This window comes from Cebus imitator, unplaced genomic scaffold (assembly GCF_001604975.1).
Source record: "Cebus imitator isolate Cc_AM_T3 unplaced genomic scaffold, Cebus_imitator-1.0 Scaffold487, whole genome shotgun sequence".
NCBI classification, from domain to species: Eukaryota; Metazoa; Chordata; class Mammalia; order Primates; family Cebidae; genus Cebus; species Cebus imitator.
This window is the reverse complement of record NW_016107802.1, coordinates 795,628-811,529: the sequence shown is the minus strand read 5'-3', so window position 1 is coordinate 811,529 and position 15,902 is coordinate 795,628. Positions and strand designations below refer to the sequence as shown.

At 45.6% G+C, this 15,902-nt stretch overlaps 1 protein-coding gene across 2 annotated transcripts in view; it reads left to right on the top strand.

Moving 5' to 3' along the window:
- The first annotated feature begins 13,200 nt into the window (after positions 1-13,200).
- Positions 13,201-15,902, top strand: part of IL15RA (interleukin 15 receptor subunit alpha) — a 31,197-nt gene continuing 28,495 nt past the window's right edge. For both annotated transcript variants that reach the window (XM_017513191.2, XM_017513190.2), the window contains exon 1: positions 13,201-13,401. In XM_017513191.2, the coding sequence (XP_017368680.1) occupies positions 13,209-13,401 (193 nt within the window). In that variant the 5' untranslated portion in view covers positions 13,201-13,208. The remainder of the gene's footprint in view (positions 13,402-15,902) is intronic.

Below are 15,902 nucleotides of genomic sequence, written 5' to 3'. Positions count from 1 at the left end.
TCCTTAAGTTTCAGTGTGGATAATTTCCACTGATCTCTCTTCATGTTCACCAATTCTTTCTTCTGCTATATTCATTTTATGAATAAGCCTGTTGAAGGAATCCTTTAAAGCTGAGACCATGATTGTATTAGTATGCTAAGATAAGCTCTATTTCCAAATACAGTGACATTGAGGACTAGGCTTCAATATGTAAGTTTTGGGTTATACTAGTCAGTCTATAACAATCATTTTCATTGCTCATGTTTCATTTAACTCTTTTTTTAGAGTTTCCATCTCTCTGATCAAATTCTTTGTCATGGGTTGTCTACCTTTTCGCTAGACTCTTTAACACATTAATCAGTTAAAACCTCTGCTAGTTTGAGCATCTGCACCATCTCTCTGTCTGGTTCTGTTGACTGTTGTTTTGTTTGATCTTGCTTTTTGGGATCTCTTACAATTTGGATTAAACGCTGAACTTTGTGTGTAAAAGCATAGCAGAGACTGAGGTAAATAATACACTTAGAAATGGCATGTATCTTCTTCTGTCGGTTGATTGGTGTGGGAGCTGATTCAATTTAGGGCCTACCCAAGGCTGGATTGATGGGCACATGTGACCTGGGCTATAACATAGGGTTTCATTGCTTAGCAGGGCCCTGAACTTGGTTTGATGCTCTGCTGTTACCACGCTGAAATTCTTAGGAGTTTTGAACAAGAGACCTCATATTTTCATTCTGCACTGGGCCTTGCAAATTATGTAGCTCATAAGTATGAGTTTTTACCTGCTTCAGAAAACCTGGAGATAAGCACTCTACAGAAATGATGAACAAGTCAGGAGGACTTTATGTATCAGCATCAATAAGTTACGGAGTACAGATGGTTAAGCAAATATACCCAGCCAATAAGATAGTGTTTTTCAAAAGCCACTGAGATCTCCTCTGGAAATGGAAGGTTAAAGACTACTAATAGAACCAGCCATTGCCTCAAAGACCTAAATCATAAAAATTTATCAATTAGGCCAGGTAGATAACATGACTAGCCAGGATTTCTCTTTAAAATTGGACTCACCAGGTTAAATGAAGAAATGACCAATATGAATATGCTTTTAATGATAGAATTCTTAGAATAATCTTGTATACTTGTAACTTTATGAATGTTCTTTCTATTATGTAATAAATTTGATTAAGTTTCTTATAATAATAAGCTTCTTTCTCTTTAAAAATATAACATCACTATATGTTCTATATCAATGTAACATAATAAAATTTATTTTAAATCACAAAAATGTAATGAGGATGTGGGGATAGGCTTACTAGTATGTTAAAATTGATGAATATCGGCCGGGCGCAGTGGCTCACGCCTGTAATCCCAGCACTTTGGAGGCCGAGGTGGGTGGATCACAAGGTCAAGAGATCGAGACCATCCTGGTCAACATGGTGAAACCCCGTCTCTACTAAAGCTACAAAAAATTAGCTGGGCATGGTGGCACGTGCCTGTAATCCCAGCTACTCAGGAGGCTGAGGCAGGAGAATTGCCTGAACCCAGGAGACGGAGGTTGCGGTGAGCCAAGATCGCGCGCCATTGCACTCCAGCCTGCGTAACAAGAGCGAAACTCCGTCTCAAAAAAAAAAAAAAAAAAAAAAAAAAAAAAAAAAAAAAAAAAAAAAAAAAAAAAAAAAATTGATGAAAATAAATAATATACTCTATGTTTTTCCTTCCATCAGGAAAACAAAAACATTATAGCTAATACAAAAGAAATCTACAAGGGAAAAAACCCCAAGCCTATTGGAAATGTAGTTTCTCCTTTTAGACTTATTGTCAGGAGAAAAGTTAGTTGTCAGGGCCTGGCGTGGTGGCTCATGCCTGTAATCCCAGCAAGTTGGGAGGCCAAAATGAGGAGAATCCCTTGAGCCTAGGAGTTCAAGACCAGCCTGGGAAACATAGGGAGACTTGGTCTCTTAAAAAAAAAAAAATTAGTTGTTAGAGAAAAACCAGAAATAGTGATGAACAACATAGATGTTCTCCTTCACATTCAGTAAATTCTAAGAAAAACAGCCCAGGCTGGTTTGGTCCTCCTGGTGTCAGAGACTCACCTTCTTTCCATCTTGTTCCTACTCTATGGATGGCTTGTGGCTTCCATTTTCAAGAGTCCTCATAGACCAGTGTTACTGCTGGGGCTCCAGTCATTATGTCTGCATTCCAACCAGAAAGAAGGAGGAAGGGTTTAGAATGGCACATTTTCTCCTTTCAAGGACATTTCAATTAAGTCACAAGATATAAAGCACATCTTTTGTTTTTATATTTATTTTGCATCTGTAAACAGAATTTGTGTAGTGCTTTTGGGAGAGTGTGTAGAGAGAGTTTCTGAAGTAGATGAAACATCTTTAGGTCTAACAGTCTTCCCTAGCTGAGCCACCCTCGTCTACCAGGATCCAAATTCTAAATCTGTTATTGGAGCCAGCTGCGGGGGCTCATGCCTGTAATCCCAACACTTTTTGGGAGGCTGAGATAGGAGGATCTCTTCAGCCCAGGAGTTTGAGACCAATCTAGGTAACATAGCAAGACCCTGTCTCTTAAAAAAAGTTATTTTAATTAAACTAAATTAAAAAGATAAACTCCATTATTGGTTTTGTATTTTGGAAACAGTTTCATTTTAGGAGACTATTTATTTTATTTATTTAAAACAGATGTCTTGGGTGGTTTTTAAAAAAAAAAAAACACTTTATAACAGCTAAAGATATAATTTGGGGAAAAAAGATAAATGACTCTAACTTCAGAGAAATAAATAAAATAGTTTTAGATTCATTAAAAAATAGTTTTAGATTCATTAATAGCTTATGTTTCAACTTAAAAGCCTATAAATTCTTACATTTAAAAAATTATAACATCTATAAAATGTTATACCTTATAGACATTTATTCTTAGCATTTTAGGTCAAGGACTCTTGAAATAACTAATAAATAATTATTTGTCAATTTAAAAAAATAGGCTGGGCATGGTGGTTCACGACTGAAATCCCAGTACTTTGGGAGGCCGAGGCAGGTGGATCACTTGAGGTCCGGAGTTTGAGACCAGCCTGCCAACATGGTGAAACCTTGTCTCTCTTCTCCTAAAAATACAAAAACTAGCTGGACGTGTTGGCGTGCTCCTGTAGTCCCAGCTACGCAGAGGCTGAGGCAGGAAAGTCATTTGAACCCAGGAGGCGGACGCGGAGGTCGCAGTGAGCCGAGATTGTGGCACTGCACTCCAGCCTGAGTGACAGAGTGAAAAATAAATAAATAAGAAAATAAAATAAAATGAAATTCATGAACCAAATTCATTTCAAGTAAATTAAATATTTCTGATTTGCTAACACGGTAGGGGAATAGAAACACTTCTAATAGTTGCCTGGGCTAAAAGAAGATTGCTGTGGCCTAGATGTGGCAAAGGCTATGGCTGGACTTTGATTTGCATGAGATTTTGATTTTTTTCTTTTTCTTTCTTTTTCCTTTTTTTTTGAGGCAGAGTCTATCACCCTGGCAGTGCAGTGGTGCGATCTCCTGGCTCACTGCAACCTCCGCCTCTCCTCGCTCAGCCTCCTGACTAGCTAGAATTACAGGCATGCATGCACCACCAGACCTGGCTAATTTTTATATTTTTAGTAGAGATGGGGTTTCACCCTGTTGGGCAGGCTAGTATTGGATTCCTGACCTCAAGTGATCCACCCACCTCAGTTTCCCAAACTGCTGGGATTACAGGCATGAACCACTGTGCCTGGCCGGATTTTATATTCTTTTCTAAAATCATAATCATTATTTATAAACTGGGAGATCTTACACAGGGACCTATAATTTCAAAGTCTCTTCAAAAACTAAAAATATGCTGGTCCAGTGCCTCACGTCTGTAATCCCAACACTTTGGGAGTCCGAGACGGGAGGATTGCTTGAGCCCAGGGGTTTGACACCAGCCTGGGCAACATGGCAAAATCTCATCTCTGCAAAAACACAAAAATTAGCCTGGCAAGGTGGCATGCTCCTGCAGTCCCAGCTACTTGGAAGGCTGAGTCAGGAGGGTCATGTGAACCCAGGAGGTCGAGGCTGCAAAGAGCTGTGATCACGCAACTGTACTGCAGGCTGTGCGACAGAGCAAGACCCTGACCCAAAACCAAACAAAACCAGCTAAAAACATTAGCCTAGCAGACACGCATTGCTCTCCTAGACTCTACCACAGCTGGTAGCCTACTCCCTCTCATTGGTGCCCCCCCACCCTGTGGCCCGTGCCCTGTAGGCATTGGGGTTTGTGATTCCCAGATACATCTTGGGTTTACATTTTTTAAATCTTGAGGTTCTGTCACTTTCTCCTTTCATTTTCTCCTGAGATCATTAAGAGATGAACCAAAAAACAAAGGTGAAGGCGGAAAGCTCTTCAAAGATTTCCCTTCTCCCAGGTGTGTACAGGAGATAAGGAAGGGAGAGAAGGAAGAGAAAGGGCAGCCAGGCTTCGGTGAGGCGAGGGAAGAGGCCGCGCTGTGTGCTTGAGGGTGAAGCAAGCAGGAGAGGACCTGAGGCCACTTCCTCGTGGGGCACTCCGCTTTCTCGTTTGACCATCTTAGCTGGGCGTCGTCTTGCTGTAAGAAGGGACAGCTAGAGACCCGGAACATTGCTCCCAGCTGTTGGGACTTCCACACAGGGTGGGGTTTCTGTCCTCACCGTCTGGTCATGGGACCTCCCCACCTGCCTTCTCCCTCCTCTGCCATTCTGCCTGGATGGATGGCCCTCGCTTAGTATCACAGATAGTATTTCTGCAGACACTCGTTGACCCCTAAGTTGTACTTAACATTTTTAGCTAACAGCTTTCTCTATAATCACCTTGGATAGTTTACAAAAGGCAACATATTATAGAGTATCTGTTATAAATTTCATATCTAACATGTATTGAAAGCTTACTGTATGTTAAGCACTGTTCAAAATGTACTGTTGACCCACTTAATCTTCTCAAATGACCTGTGGTGCAGATTCTATTATTTCCATTTTACAGATGAGGAAAGGAAGGCAGAGAGAAGTTAATAATTTGCCCAAAGGAACCCGTCTGGAGATAGATATATGAATAGATATATAGATACAGATGCACACACACAGACATAAAGCATACGTAAATATGAAAACCAGGCTGGACACAGTGGCTCACACCTATAATCCCAGCACTGTGAGAGGCAGAAGGATCCCTTGAAGCCAGAAGTTTGAGACCAGCCTGGGCAACATAGTAAGACCTTGTCTCTACAGAAAAAGAAACTTAATTAGCTGGGTATAGTGAACAGGTGTCAGTAGTCCTAGCTACTCAGGAGGCTGCGGCAGGAGGATTGCTTGAGCCCAGGAAGTGAAGGCTGAAGTGAACTATAATTGTTCCCCTGCACTCCAGCCTAGATGACAGAGCAAGATTATTATTCTTAAAACTTACGAAAACCTATCTCATAATTCTCAGTCACAATATGTGATGCTCAAAAGCAGATATTCACAGGGCTCCTGCATAAGAGGTGCAAGGTATTACAGAAATAAGGAAGCAAAAAAAGAAAGAAAGAAGTAGAAAAAAAGAGGAGCTTCTCACAGTGAATGGCGAATGTAACTCAGATGTTCTTGAAGACTCAGAAGAGGCTTGAAACTGCAAAGCCGCTGTTTTATCCACGTGACTTTTGATCATCATTGTCTTCTACATGTGCCCAAGTGCCAGGAACAGACAATTACGGCCAATAAAACACAAAACTGGAGAGAATGTGCTTTCAATTAAAAAGTACAATTGCAAAACAGCTTTGAGTTCAAAACCAGGCTGGGCACAGTGGCTCACGCCTGTAACGCCAACACTTTGGGAGGCCGAGGATGGCAGATCACCTGAGGTCAGGAGTTCGAGGCCAGCATGGCCAACATGGAGAAACCCCTTCTTTACTAAAAGTACAAAAATTAGCCAGGCATGGTGGTACATGCCTGCAGTTCCAGCTACTCAGGAGGCTGGGGCACAAGAATGGCTCGAACCCGGGAAGCAGAGGTCGCAGTGAGCTGAGATCACGCCACTGGACTCCAACCTAGGCAAGAGAGCGAGAGTTCATCTCAAAAAAAAACAAAAACAAAAACAAACAAAAAAACAATGAAACTTTTAATAGTGTTAAAACCACTCTACTCTGACATGGTCAAATATTTAAAGTTCAAGAATCTACTTCACAACTTGATTTTTCCAGCTGCTAAGTGATTATATTACGCTTAGGAGGCTTCAAATTCATATAATTGGGTGAATTATCAAGAAATGAATTGGTCTCTTGGGAATTTTTCCTTTCAAAGATTCATCACAAGTAAAAAGTATGTGAAGAGTGATTTTCCCCAAGAGCAGGCCAGCTTTGTGTTCTAGAATTTGGGGTTCTCTCACCCCAGAGATGCAGTTCACTGACTGCTTACGTGTTTGAGGTTGATTTGTTTATCTGACTGCAGGGCGCCAGGGGGACTGACCAAACAGGCATTTTTTTAAGGAAGAACAAGGCTGATTAAAACAATCTGGCTAGATTGTCGAAGAGGATAAGTGGACATGCAAAAGTGTCTGGAGAAGGGTCAGCTAACTAGAAGGGAGTGAGGTGGGTTTGCTGAGGACAGAGGGCAGGGTGAGTCTGGGCCATGACTGTCTTAGTGGTGTCCAAGGCCACCCAGGCCCAGGCCACCCCCCTCTATTTTTCCTGGGTTTTGCTACAACCCAGAGAAGGGGAGAGAATTATTTGCCATACCAGGGAGTAGAGGAAAAAACAATATTAAATATTTGTTGATCTTGGCAAGTGGAAGCTCAGAGCCACATCTGACATAATTTACAAAAATAATGCAATGTGATGTGTTTTCTACTTGAGTATTGAAAGGCAGTTCCTTCTTTTATACCCAATATTTTTTTTCTGCTCTTAAGCAAGACCCTTTCTGTGAGTCGACTCATTTCCCCTGCTTCAGTCTCACTGCCTTGAGGTCTCCAGGTTGGCTGCAGCAATTGGATTCCCTGTGGGGACCCTACAGACTCTAACTGGCCCTTGTTCCTAAGTCAATCAAAAACCAAGTACACTGTCACTGGGTGACCATTAGAAATGCATCACCTTGGCCCAGTGCAGTGGCACACACCTGTAATCCCTGCACTTTGGGAGGCCAAGGTGGGAGGATCTCTTGAATCCAGGAGTTTGAGACCAGCCTAGGCAACATGGAGAATCCCCATCTCTACAAAAAGTACAAAAGTCATCCTGGCGGTGTGTCCCTGTAGTCCAGCTACTTGAGAGGCTGAGGTGGGAGGATTTGAGCCCAGGAGGTCTAGGCTGTAGTGAGCTGTGATGGCTCCACTGTGCTCCAGCCTGGGCAACAGTGAGACCCTGTCTCAAAAAATAAAAATAAAATAAAATCAAGTAACATGCTGAATTGTATGTCATATGAATATATCTCTCTTTAAAAATTTAAGATTCTAACACACACACAAAAGAATCCCTTAACCTGAGCCACAGCTCTCCTCTTCCTGATCTCTCAGCCCGCCATCCTCCCCTCTGCCTGGCTCATCCGCCATCCTCCCCTCTGCCTGGCTCTGTCTGCCATCCTCCCCTCTGCTAAAAATACAAAAACATTAGCTGGGCATGGTGGCACATGCCTGTGATCCCAGCTACTCGGGAGGCTGAGGCAGGGAGGTGGAGGTTGCAGTGGGCCGAGATTGTCCCATTGCACTCCAGCCTGGGCAATAAGAGTGAAACTCCGTCTCAAAAAAAAAAAAGAAGCAGCAGTCTCTGGTAATTCACGCCTTATGTTAGGATAATAATGGACTGATAGAAGACCACGCCTTGAAAGGGCGGCCCTTGCCTGTCATGGCAGTTTGGGCTCATGTTTGCCTACTGCATTGGCACAACCCAGCACAGCTCTGTCCTTGGCTTCCTTAATTCCCATTGGGACTGTCTGATCCGCAGTGGCCAGTGTCTTTCTGGGACAATAGCACCAAAACAGTGATGTTTCCTGGGCATTACAGACTTGTTCTGGTGTCAGGCTTTCATCAGCGATGACGTTGGCAAACTCGCCAATGAATTACTCTGCTGCTTTGTGATTAGCAGATGCTTTATCCATACAAATCTTTAAAAATTTGATGCCATATATTTTCTTAAATTCTGCAACCAACCTTGAATAGTCACAATTCCCTTCCATTTTCAGTTCATCATAATAGATCGTTCTTGTTTCATGCTCAGCATCAAGTGGCATGTGTCCACTGTGATATTGATGGGTCACTTTTCCAGTGCGCAGTTGAGATCTTCCTTTTTAGCTTTATGCAGTGTTTTTCTATTTTTTGTCAACTCCTGTGAGTCACCTGCAGCACTGAACTTCCACAGTCTATCCCTCTGTTTCTTCAGGTCCTGTATGGTGGTCGTTCCAACACTGTACTTTTCTGTAAGACATTTCACACTTACTCCACTGCCCAGTATCTCCAACAGTTTGACTTTCTGTGTCACAGATAAACATAAATGCTTTATTTTCTTATCACTATTATCCACAGGGGTATTTACAGACCTTTGTGACATTTTCTTTCTTTCTTTCCTTCCTTCCTTCCTTTCCTTGTTTCCTTCTTTCCTTCCTTCCTTTCTTTTGTGACAGAGCCTCATTCTATTATCCAGGCAAAGTCCAGTGGCATGATCTTGGCTCACTGCAACCTCGGCCTCCTGGGTTCAAGCGATTCTTGTGCCTCAGCCCCCTGAGTAGCTGGGATTACAGGTGCGTGTCACCACACCAGGCTAATTTTCATATTTCAGTAGAGGGGTTTCACCATTTTGCCCAGGCTGGTCTCAAACTCCTGAACTCAAGCGATCTACCTGCCTCGGTTTCCCAAAGTGCTGGAATTACAGACATGAGCCACTGCACCTGGCCAACATTTTCAACAATATCATTAGACCTCAGAGCAGATAATAAGCAAAAATACCACAGTGAGCAGTGGACAGAGGCAGGCCTTGGCTCCATATGGGAAATTGTGGGGACCTGTCACGGGTGTGTTCCATCTGCACACATGCCATTTCACCATCCTTTGTGTGCACACTTGCATGGGGGAATCTGGGTGTGCACAAAAAAGATATCTCTCAGCTGAAGAGGGCTGGGAGAGTCTTTTTTGCCCTTAGGGATGCTGAATAAACAGCGTGTTGTCTGCCTGTGTTTTGATTGCAACCCACCCCATGATATCAGGTGTGGAATTTTCCACTTGTGATGTAATATCAGAGCTCAAAAACTTTTAAATTTTCGACCATGTTGGATTTGGGATTTGGAGATCAGGAATGCTCAACCCATATGGTACTATTCATATGAAGTGTTTTTTTTTTTGAGACCGAGTCTTTCTGTCACCCAGGCCAGGTGCCTCCCAAGCAGCTGGGACTACAGGCCAGAGTGCAGTGGAGCGATCTCAGCTCACTGCAACTTCAACCTCCCAGGTTCAAGCGATTCTCGTGCCTCAGCCTCCCAGGTACCTGGGATTACAGGTATGTGCCACCACACCCTACTAATTTTTGTATTTTTAGAATGGATGGGGTTTCACCATGTTGGCCAGGCTGGCAGGCTGGTCTCTAACTCCTGATCTGCCTCAGCCTCCCAAAGTGCTGGGATTACAGACATAAGCCACTGCACCCGGCCTTATTCATATAAATTTTTAAAAATGTAAACCATCCTGTCTGTTGCACATGGATATACACATGGAAAAGGGGCCTAAGAGTGCCTGAGAATGGTAAGTACCAATTTCAAGAAACATTACCTGCAAGAAGGTGGAAGATGGGGGAAGAGAAAGATGCAGGAATACAGAGTGGCTTCAAATTTATCTGTAATTTTTTGGATTCCAAAAAATATCTGAAGCAAACATTGAGCACACATATTAAGATTTGACAAGACTAGGCAGTAAACTCATTGAAATCCACTATATTTATTGATTGCTATACTTCAAAGTGTATTTGAAATTTACATTATTTAACAACACATTTATATGTAATCAAATAGAGTTCTTTTAAGCATATTAAATTTAAAATTTTATTTTCAAATTTTAAAATTTACTTTTGGCCAGAATTCAGTAACATGGACACTTTAACACAGTGCTAGTTAGAAGGTATATTGATACAGGACTTCTGGAAAGCAAGACAGAAATATTTGTGTAAAAGAAAAAAGCCTTTTAAAATATTCTGTACCAGTTAACTCAATAGTTCTACTGAAGGAAATCTATTCTAAATAATCTTAAATTCACAAGATTTTGTAGAAAGATATTTATGACAATGTTATTTTTAATATTAACATAATGGAGGGGATGTTAAACTATGGTAATTTGCAGCCATTAAAACCTTTTACAAAGCATTTGTAATAATGGAGAAATCTCTACTTCATAATGTTGATAGAATAAAGAAAATGCTTCATTTTATACATGGTAAGCTCAGCCTGCTTTCAGTAAAGCCTGAATATATTTGACAATATTAAGGAATATTGTTACTTTTTAAATCAGATCTTATCATCTTGAGATATAGTCTTAAGTATTGAGGGAAATTGAATAATGTGGGATTTCCCCAGTTGGAGTAAGGGTGGCTATTCCTGCTTAGAGGAAAGAATGGACCTTGTGTGGTCACTGACAGGTGGTGGGTTCGTTATTCTTTCTCCTTTTTTTTTTTTTTTTTTTTTTAAGAGACAGAGTCTGGCTCTGTTGCTCAGGCTGGAGTGCAGTGGCACCATCATAGCTCGCTGCAGCCTTAAACTCCTGGGCTCAAACAATCCTCCCGCCTCAGCCTCCCAAGCAGCTAGGACCACAGGTATGTGCCACCACATCAGGCTAATTTTGTTTTAATTTTTTGTAGAGATAGGGATCTCACCGTGTTGCCCAGACTGGTCTCCAACACTTGGGCTCAAGTGATCCTCCTGCCTCTGTCTTCCAAAGTGCTGGGGTTACAAACATGAGCCACTGCATCTGGCCTCTACTTTTGATATTTGAAAATGTCCATAACAAAAGAAGCTTTCATAAGTCTGAAACACACAAAATGTTGACACTGATTATATTTACAGGTTGGATCCAAGTGAGTTTTCCAATCCTCTGCATTCCTTTGTTCAGTATGTTTACATTTATGCCCATTTTAAACTTTTAGGAAAAGAGGAGCAAGTACAGTCATGCCTTGCCTAGTGACAGAGATAGTTTCTGGGAAGCTTATCAGATGATTTCCTCGTTTTGCCAACATCACAGAGGACTTACACAATTCGAACGGCATAGCCTGCTATGCACTGAGGCTGCATGGCCTCGCCTGCTGCTCCGAGACTGCAAAGCTGTGCAGCATGATGCCTGCTGAATACTGCAGCCAACCGTAACACAATGGTAAGGATTCGTGTATCTAAACCTAGAAAAGGTACAGTAAAAACACGAAATCGGCGGGGCGTGGTGGCTCAAGCCTGTAATCCCAGCACTTTGGGAGGCCGAGGCGGGTGGATCACGAGGTCAAGAGATCGAGACCATCCTGGTCAACATGGTGAAACCCCGTCTCTACTAAAAATACAAAACATTAGCTGGGCATGGTGGCGCGTGCCTGTAATCCCAGCTACTCGGGAGGCTGAGGCAGGAGAATTGCCTGAACCCAGGAGGCGGAGGTTGTGGTGAGCCGAGATCGCGCCATTGCACTCCAGCCTGGGTAACATGAGTGAAACTCCGACTCAAAAAAAAAAAAAACAACAACAACAAAAAAAAAAAAAACCACGAAATCATCATCTTACGGGACCACCAAGGCATGTATCAGCAGGCATTAACAGAAAGGTCGTTAGGCTCCACACGACTGTAGGAAAAGCTTTCATTTACTCTTTTCCCACTGTGTGTGTGGGGGGGGGTGGGGTGGGGGGTGGGGATGTATAACAACCTACATTTACACGCCACAAATTATTCTGTTTTTTGTTTTGTTTTATTTTATTTTTTATTTTTTTGAGACCAAGTCTTGCTGTGTTGACCAGGCTGGAGTGCAGTGGCATGATCTCAGCTTACTGAAACCTCAGCCTCCCGGGTTCAAGCAATTCTCCTGCCTCAGCCTCCTGAGTAGCTGGGATTACAGGCATGCACCACCACGCCCAGCTAATTTTTGTGTTTTTACTAGATACTGGGTTCACCATGTTGACCAGGCTGGTCTCAAACTCCTGACCTCAGGCGATCCACCTGCCTTAGCCTCTGAAAGTGCTTGGATTACAGGAGTGGCAACCGCCTGTGGACCCCAGCCCTAAATTCTTTCATTTAACTTTCATTTTAGTTCAGGGGTACATGTGCAGGTTTGTTTATAGGTAAACCTATGTCTTGGGGGTTTGTTGTACAGATTATTTCGTTTTCAAAGAGAATTTGCAAGTATCTCACAAAAGCCTTATCAACATGCTGTAAGATTTTAAGAAGTAATGGCAGAGGCTTGGAGGTGTCTCGTCCTGTCCAAAGTCACCCCTAGACCTGAGAATCTGCACGTGGGAGCTTACAGACCCGGTTCTCAGGCTTCACTTGAGACCCCAAGAAAGAAAAAACCCACCTGTCAAAGAGGAGGATGGCAGCCTGGAAGAACCGAAGGAAGCCAGGCGCAAAGGTGAAGCACGGTGGCTCCTCTCCCGCTTTTCCTCCCTCCCACTCTCTCCTTCTAATACGAGGCATTTTCTTGGGGAGCAAAGCTGCAGCAGGAATTCGGCCAAGTCAGAGCTGGGGCCCCAGCGGGCGCCAGTCGCCGCGGGAGCGATCAGGTGGCAGGGGCTGTGCTCTGCCCGGGCCAGAGCGCACAGGCAGGACCCCGCGTCTCCGCGCCGCGGCGACACCTCCACGGGCACTCACCCCGGCTCAAAGCCGAGCGCAGGGCCCCAGAGGAAGACCTGGAAATTCGAAGTCGCGCAGCTGGAGGCGACCAGCGCGGGGCGAGGTCCAGTGGATCCGAGCGCAGAGGGGACTGAAGAGAGTCTGCTCTCCCACGGCTTCGCCCACTCTCTCCGCAGTGTGAACACCGAACCAAGCGCACTCTCGGGGTCCTGGAGCACGAGGAGCGCGGAGAACCGGGAGGCTCCCGGGCTTGCGTGAGTAAGGTCCTGGGGCCCCACGCGGCACGGCTCGCGGCGTCCCGAGGACAGGGGCGGCTGTGCGGGGCTGCGGCGTCCAGTGGGGCTCCTTCCCCAGCAGGGGTGGGGACGCTGAGTCACGGATCTGTCATCGCTCTGCACCTCTCCGCAGCCCTCCGGGGGCCAAAGCAAAAGCGAAAGCGAATGCGCCTGGCGGGACTGCAGGTCCCAGAGCCGCGCTCGCCAGCTCCCCGGGGCCTGGGCAGCGCTCGCCCGGGGCGCCCAGCGGGGCCCTGCGAAGCGGTGGCCATGGCCCGGCGGCGGGCGCGCGGCTGCAGGACCCTGGGCCTCCCGGCGATCCTACTGCTGCTGCTACTCCAGCCGCCGGCGACGCTGGGTAGGGAGCTGGGGGCCAGAGCGCCTGGGCGGGGCTCGGGAGGGGGCTGGGGCGTCGAACAGGACGGAACCGAGAGCCCCATCCCCTCCCCCGGCTGCGCGGGGTGTCGGTGCCTCCCAAGCGCTGTGCGCTCAGACCCGGGCAGGGGAGGGGCGCGGCGCCTGGCGGGAGCGACACATTCGGGGAGCGGGGGTCGCTGGGGGAGCGCGGTGGCTGCACCCGGGTCACCCACGGAAGGGAGCGGACGGCCGGGCTGGGGTCCCCAAAGCCGAGGGCAGGACCAATTCCGAGAAGCCAGTTTTGGCCACGCAGAGCCGGCGGTGCCCAGCAGTTCCGAGACACGCGCGAGTGCACTTCTCCCAGGCGCCGGGACAGCAGGGCGTGTGTTGCCAGGCACGCGGTCTTCCGAGGGGTCCGGGAGAAACGACCCCTCCCAGCTCCCAGGCAAAAGTAAATTATGTCAGTGGGAGCTCAGAGGCTGGCGAGGAACTAGGTCCCGGGGGAAAACGCAGCGTTGGGAAGTCGCACACCTGGGGACCGGGAAACAACTTCCAATTCTTAAGCTATCAGGAAACCGGCAGAGGCCGCCGGGACGGCGTGGGAGCGGGGGATTGAAAGTGGGGGGAGTCTACACTCTCAGGAAAAGCGGGGACGAAGTCTGGTGATCCCTTTGTGTATTCCAGAAGAATGTGATCTTGGCAGTGAGGGTGGAATAAGCGATTTCTTGAGTTTTGTCCCGGGACCCAGAGGAAGGAGGAGAAACAGTAGCTGGGTCCAGCTTTATCCTTGTCAGGATACAGCGCTTCTTCAACTTTTTATAGTCTGGGAGCTTTTCGAGGGTCTGGTGAAAGCTATGAACCCCCTCCCCAGAAAGACGCACGAATGCATTTACTTACAAAACGTGCATATGATTTTGGGGTCAAAGACCCGCTGAAGGCCATCCATGGACTCTCTATAGGACTTAGTAACCCCATTATCTATGTGTGTTTTTAAGCAAGACCCCAGTAATTTACACCCAGTCAGGCCCGTCTACCCAGGCCCTGGCCAAAGCCATTCCATGCACAGTTGCTGCTGGCCTGTGTGGCCTGAACGCCCCAGCTCTGTGGGGTTTCATGAAGTTTCGTTTTCGTGAGACTCTGGTGCTTGGATTTTCCCCCACATCTGAGAAGCAGAGTTATGTTGGTGACCTGGTTGCTACCTCCCAGCTGGCTAGCAGTGTCACAGGACCCAGATAGCCAGCAACTGGGGCAGCTGTATTACACAATGTGAAAGTGAAATGCAGCCTCAGTCAGAGCCCAGCAGCCAGGAGGTGTCTTCCTGGAAAAGACTGAGTAGATAGGCGAGCACCACTGCCAGATTGCTAATCTCATCAGCTGCACAACTTTGCTCTTTGACCTTAAAAAGGTGTTGCTGCCTACCCTTCCCTTCCCAAAGCTCTGATGTATTTTTTTTTCCTTTTTTTTATTTTTTATGTAGAGTCTCACTCTGTCACCCAGGCTGGGGTGCAGTGGTGTGATTTCAGCTCACTGCAACCTCTGCCTCCCAGGTTCAAGCAATTCTCCTGCCTCAGCCTCCCGAGTAGCTGGGATTACAGGCATGCACCACCACACCTGGCTAATTTTGTATTTTTAGTAGAGATGGGGTTTCACCAAGTTGGTCAGGCTGCTCTTGAACTCCTGACCTCATGATCCACTCACCTCTGCCTCCCAAAGTGCTGGGATTACAGGCGTGAGCCACCACACCCCACCGATGTTGTTTTGGTTTTTGTTTTTTTTTTTTTAACAGCCTTATTGAGGTATAATTGACAGACAATAAACTGTATATATTTAAGTTGCATACTTGGATAAGTTTGGAGGTAAATGCATACATACTCATGAAACCACTGCCACAACCAAGAGTGAACACACCTATCGCTACCAAAGGCTTCCTCATGCCCTGCACAATCCTTACCTCCCACCTCTCATCTCCCAGGACACCACTTATCTACTTTTTTGACACTATCAATTTGATGCATTTTCTAGAATTTTTTTTTTTTCGAGACACAGTTTCATCCTGTTGCCCAGGCAGGGTTGCAATGGCACAATCTCAGCTCGCTGCAACCCCCACCTCCCAGATTCAAGCAATTCTCCTGCCTAATAGCTGGGATTACAGGTACACACCATCAAGCCTGGCTAATTTTTTGTATCTTTAGTAGAGGTGGGGTTTTACCATATTGGCTAGGCTGGTCTCATGACCTTGTGATCCCCCCGCCTTGGCCTTCCAAAGTGCTGGGATTACACTCCTGAGCCATCACAACCTGCCTGGAATTTTATATAAATGGAATCGTACAGTAGGAACTCGTTCTTGTTTGGCTTCTTCACAGAGAGTAATTATTCTGATAATTTATCTGTGTTGTAATTTGCATGGATAGTTCATTCATTTCTACCACTGCATAGTATTCTACCCATGGCTAGCCCACCATTTGTTTAGCCGCTCACTTGTTAAGGGGCATGTGGGTTGTT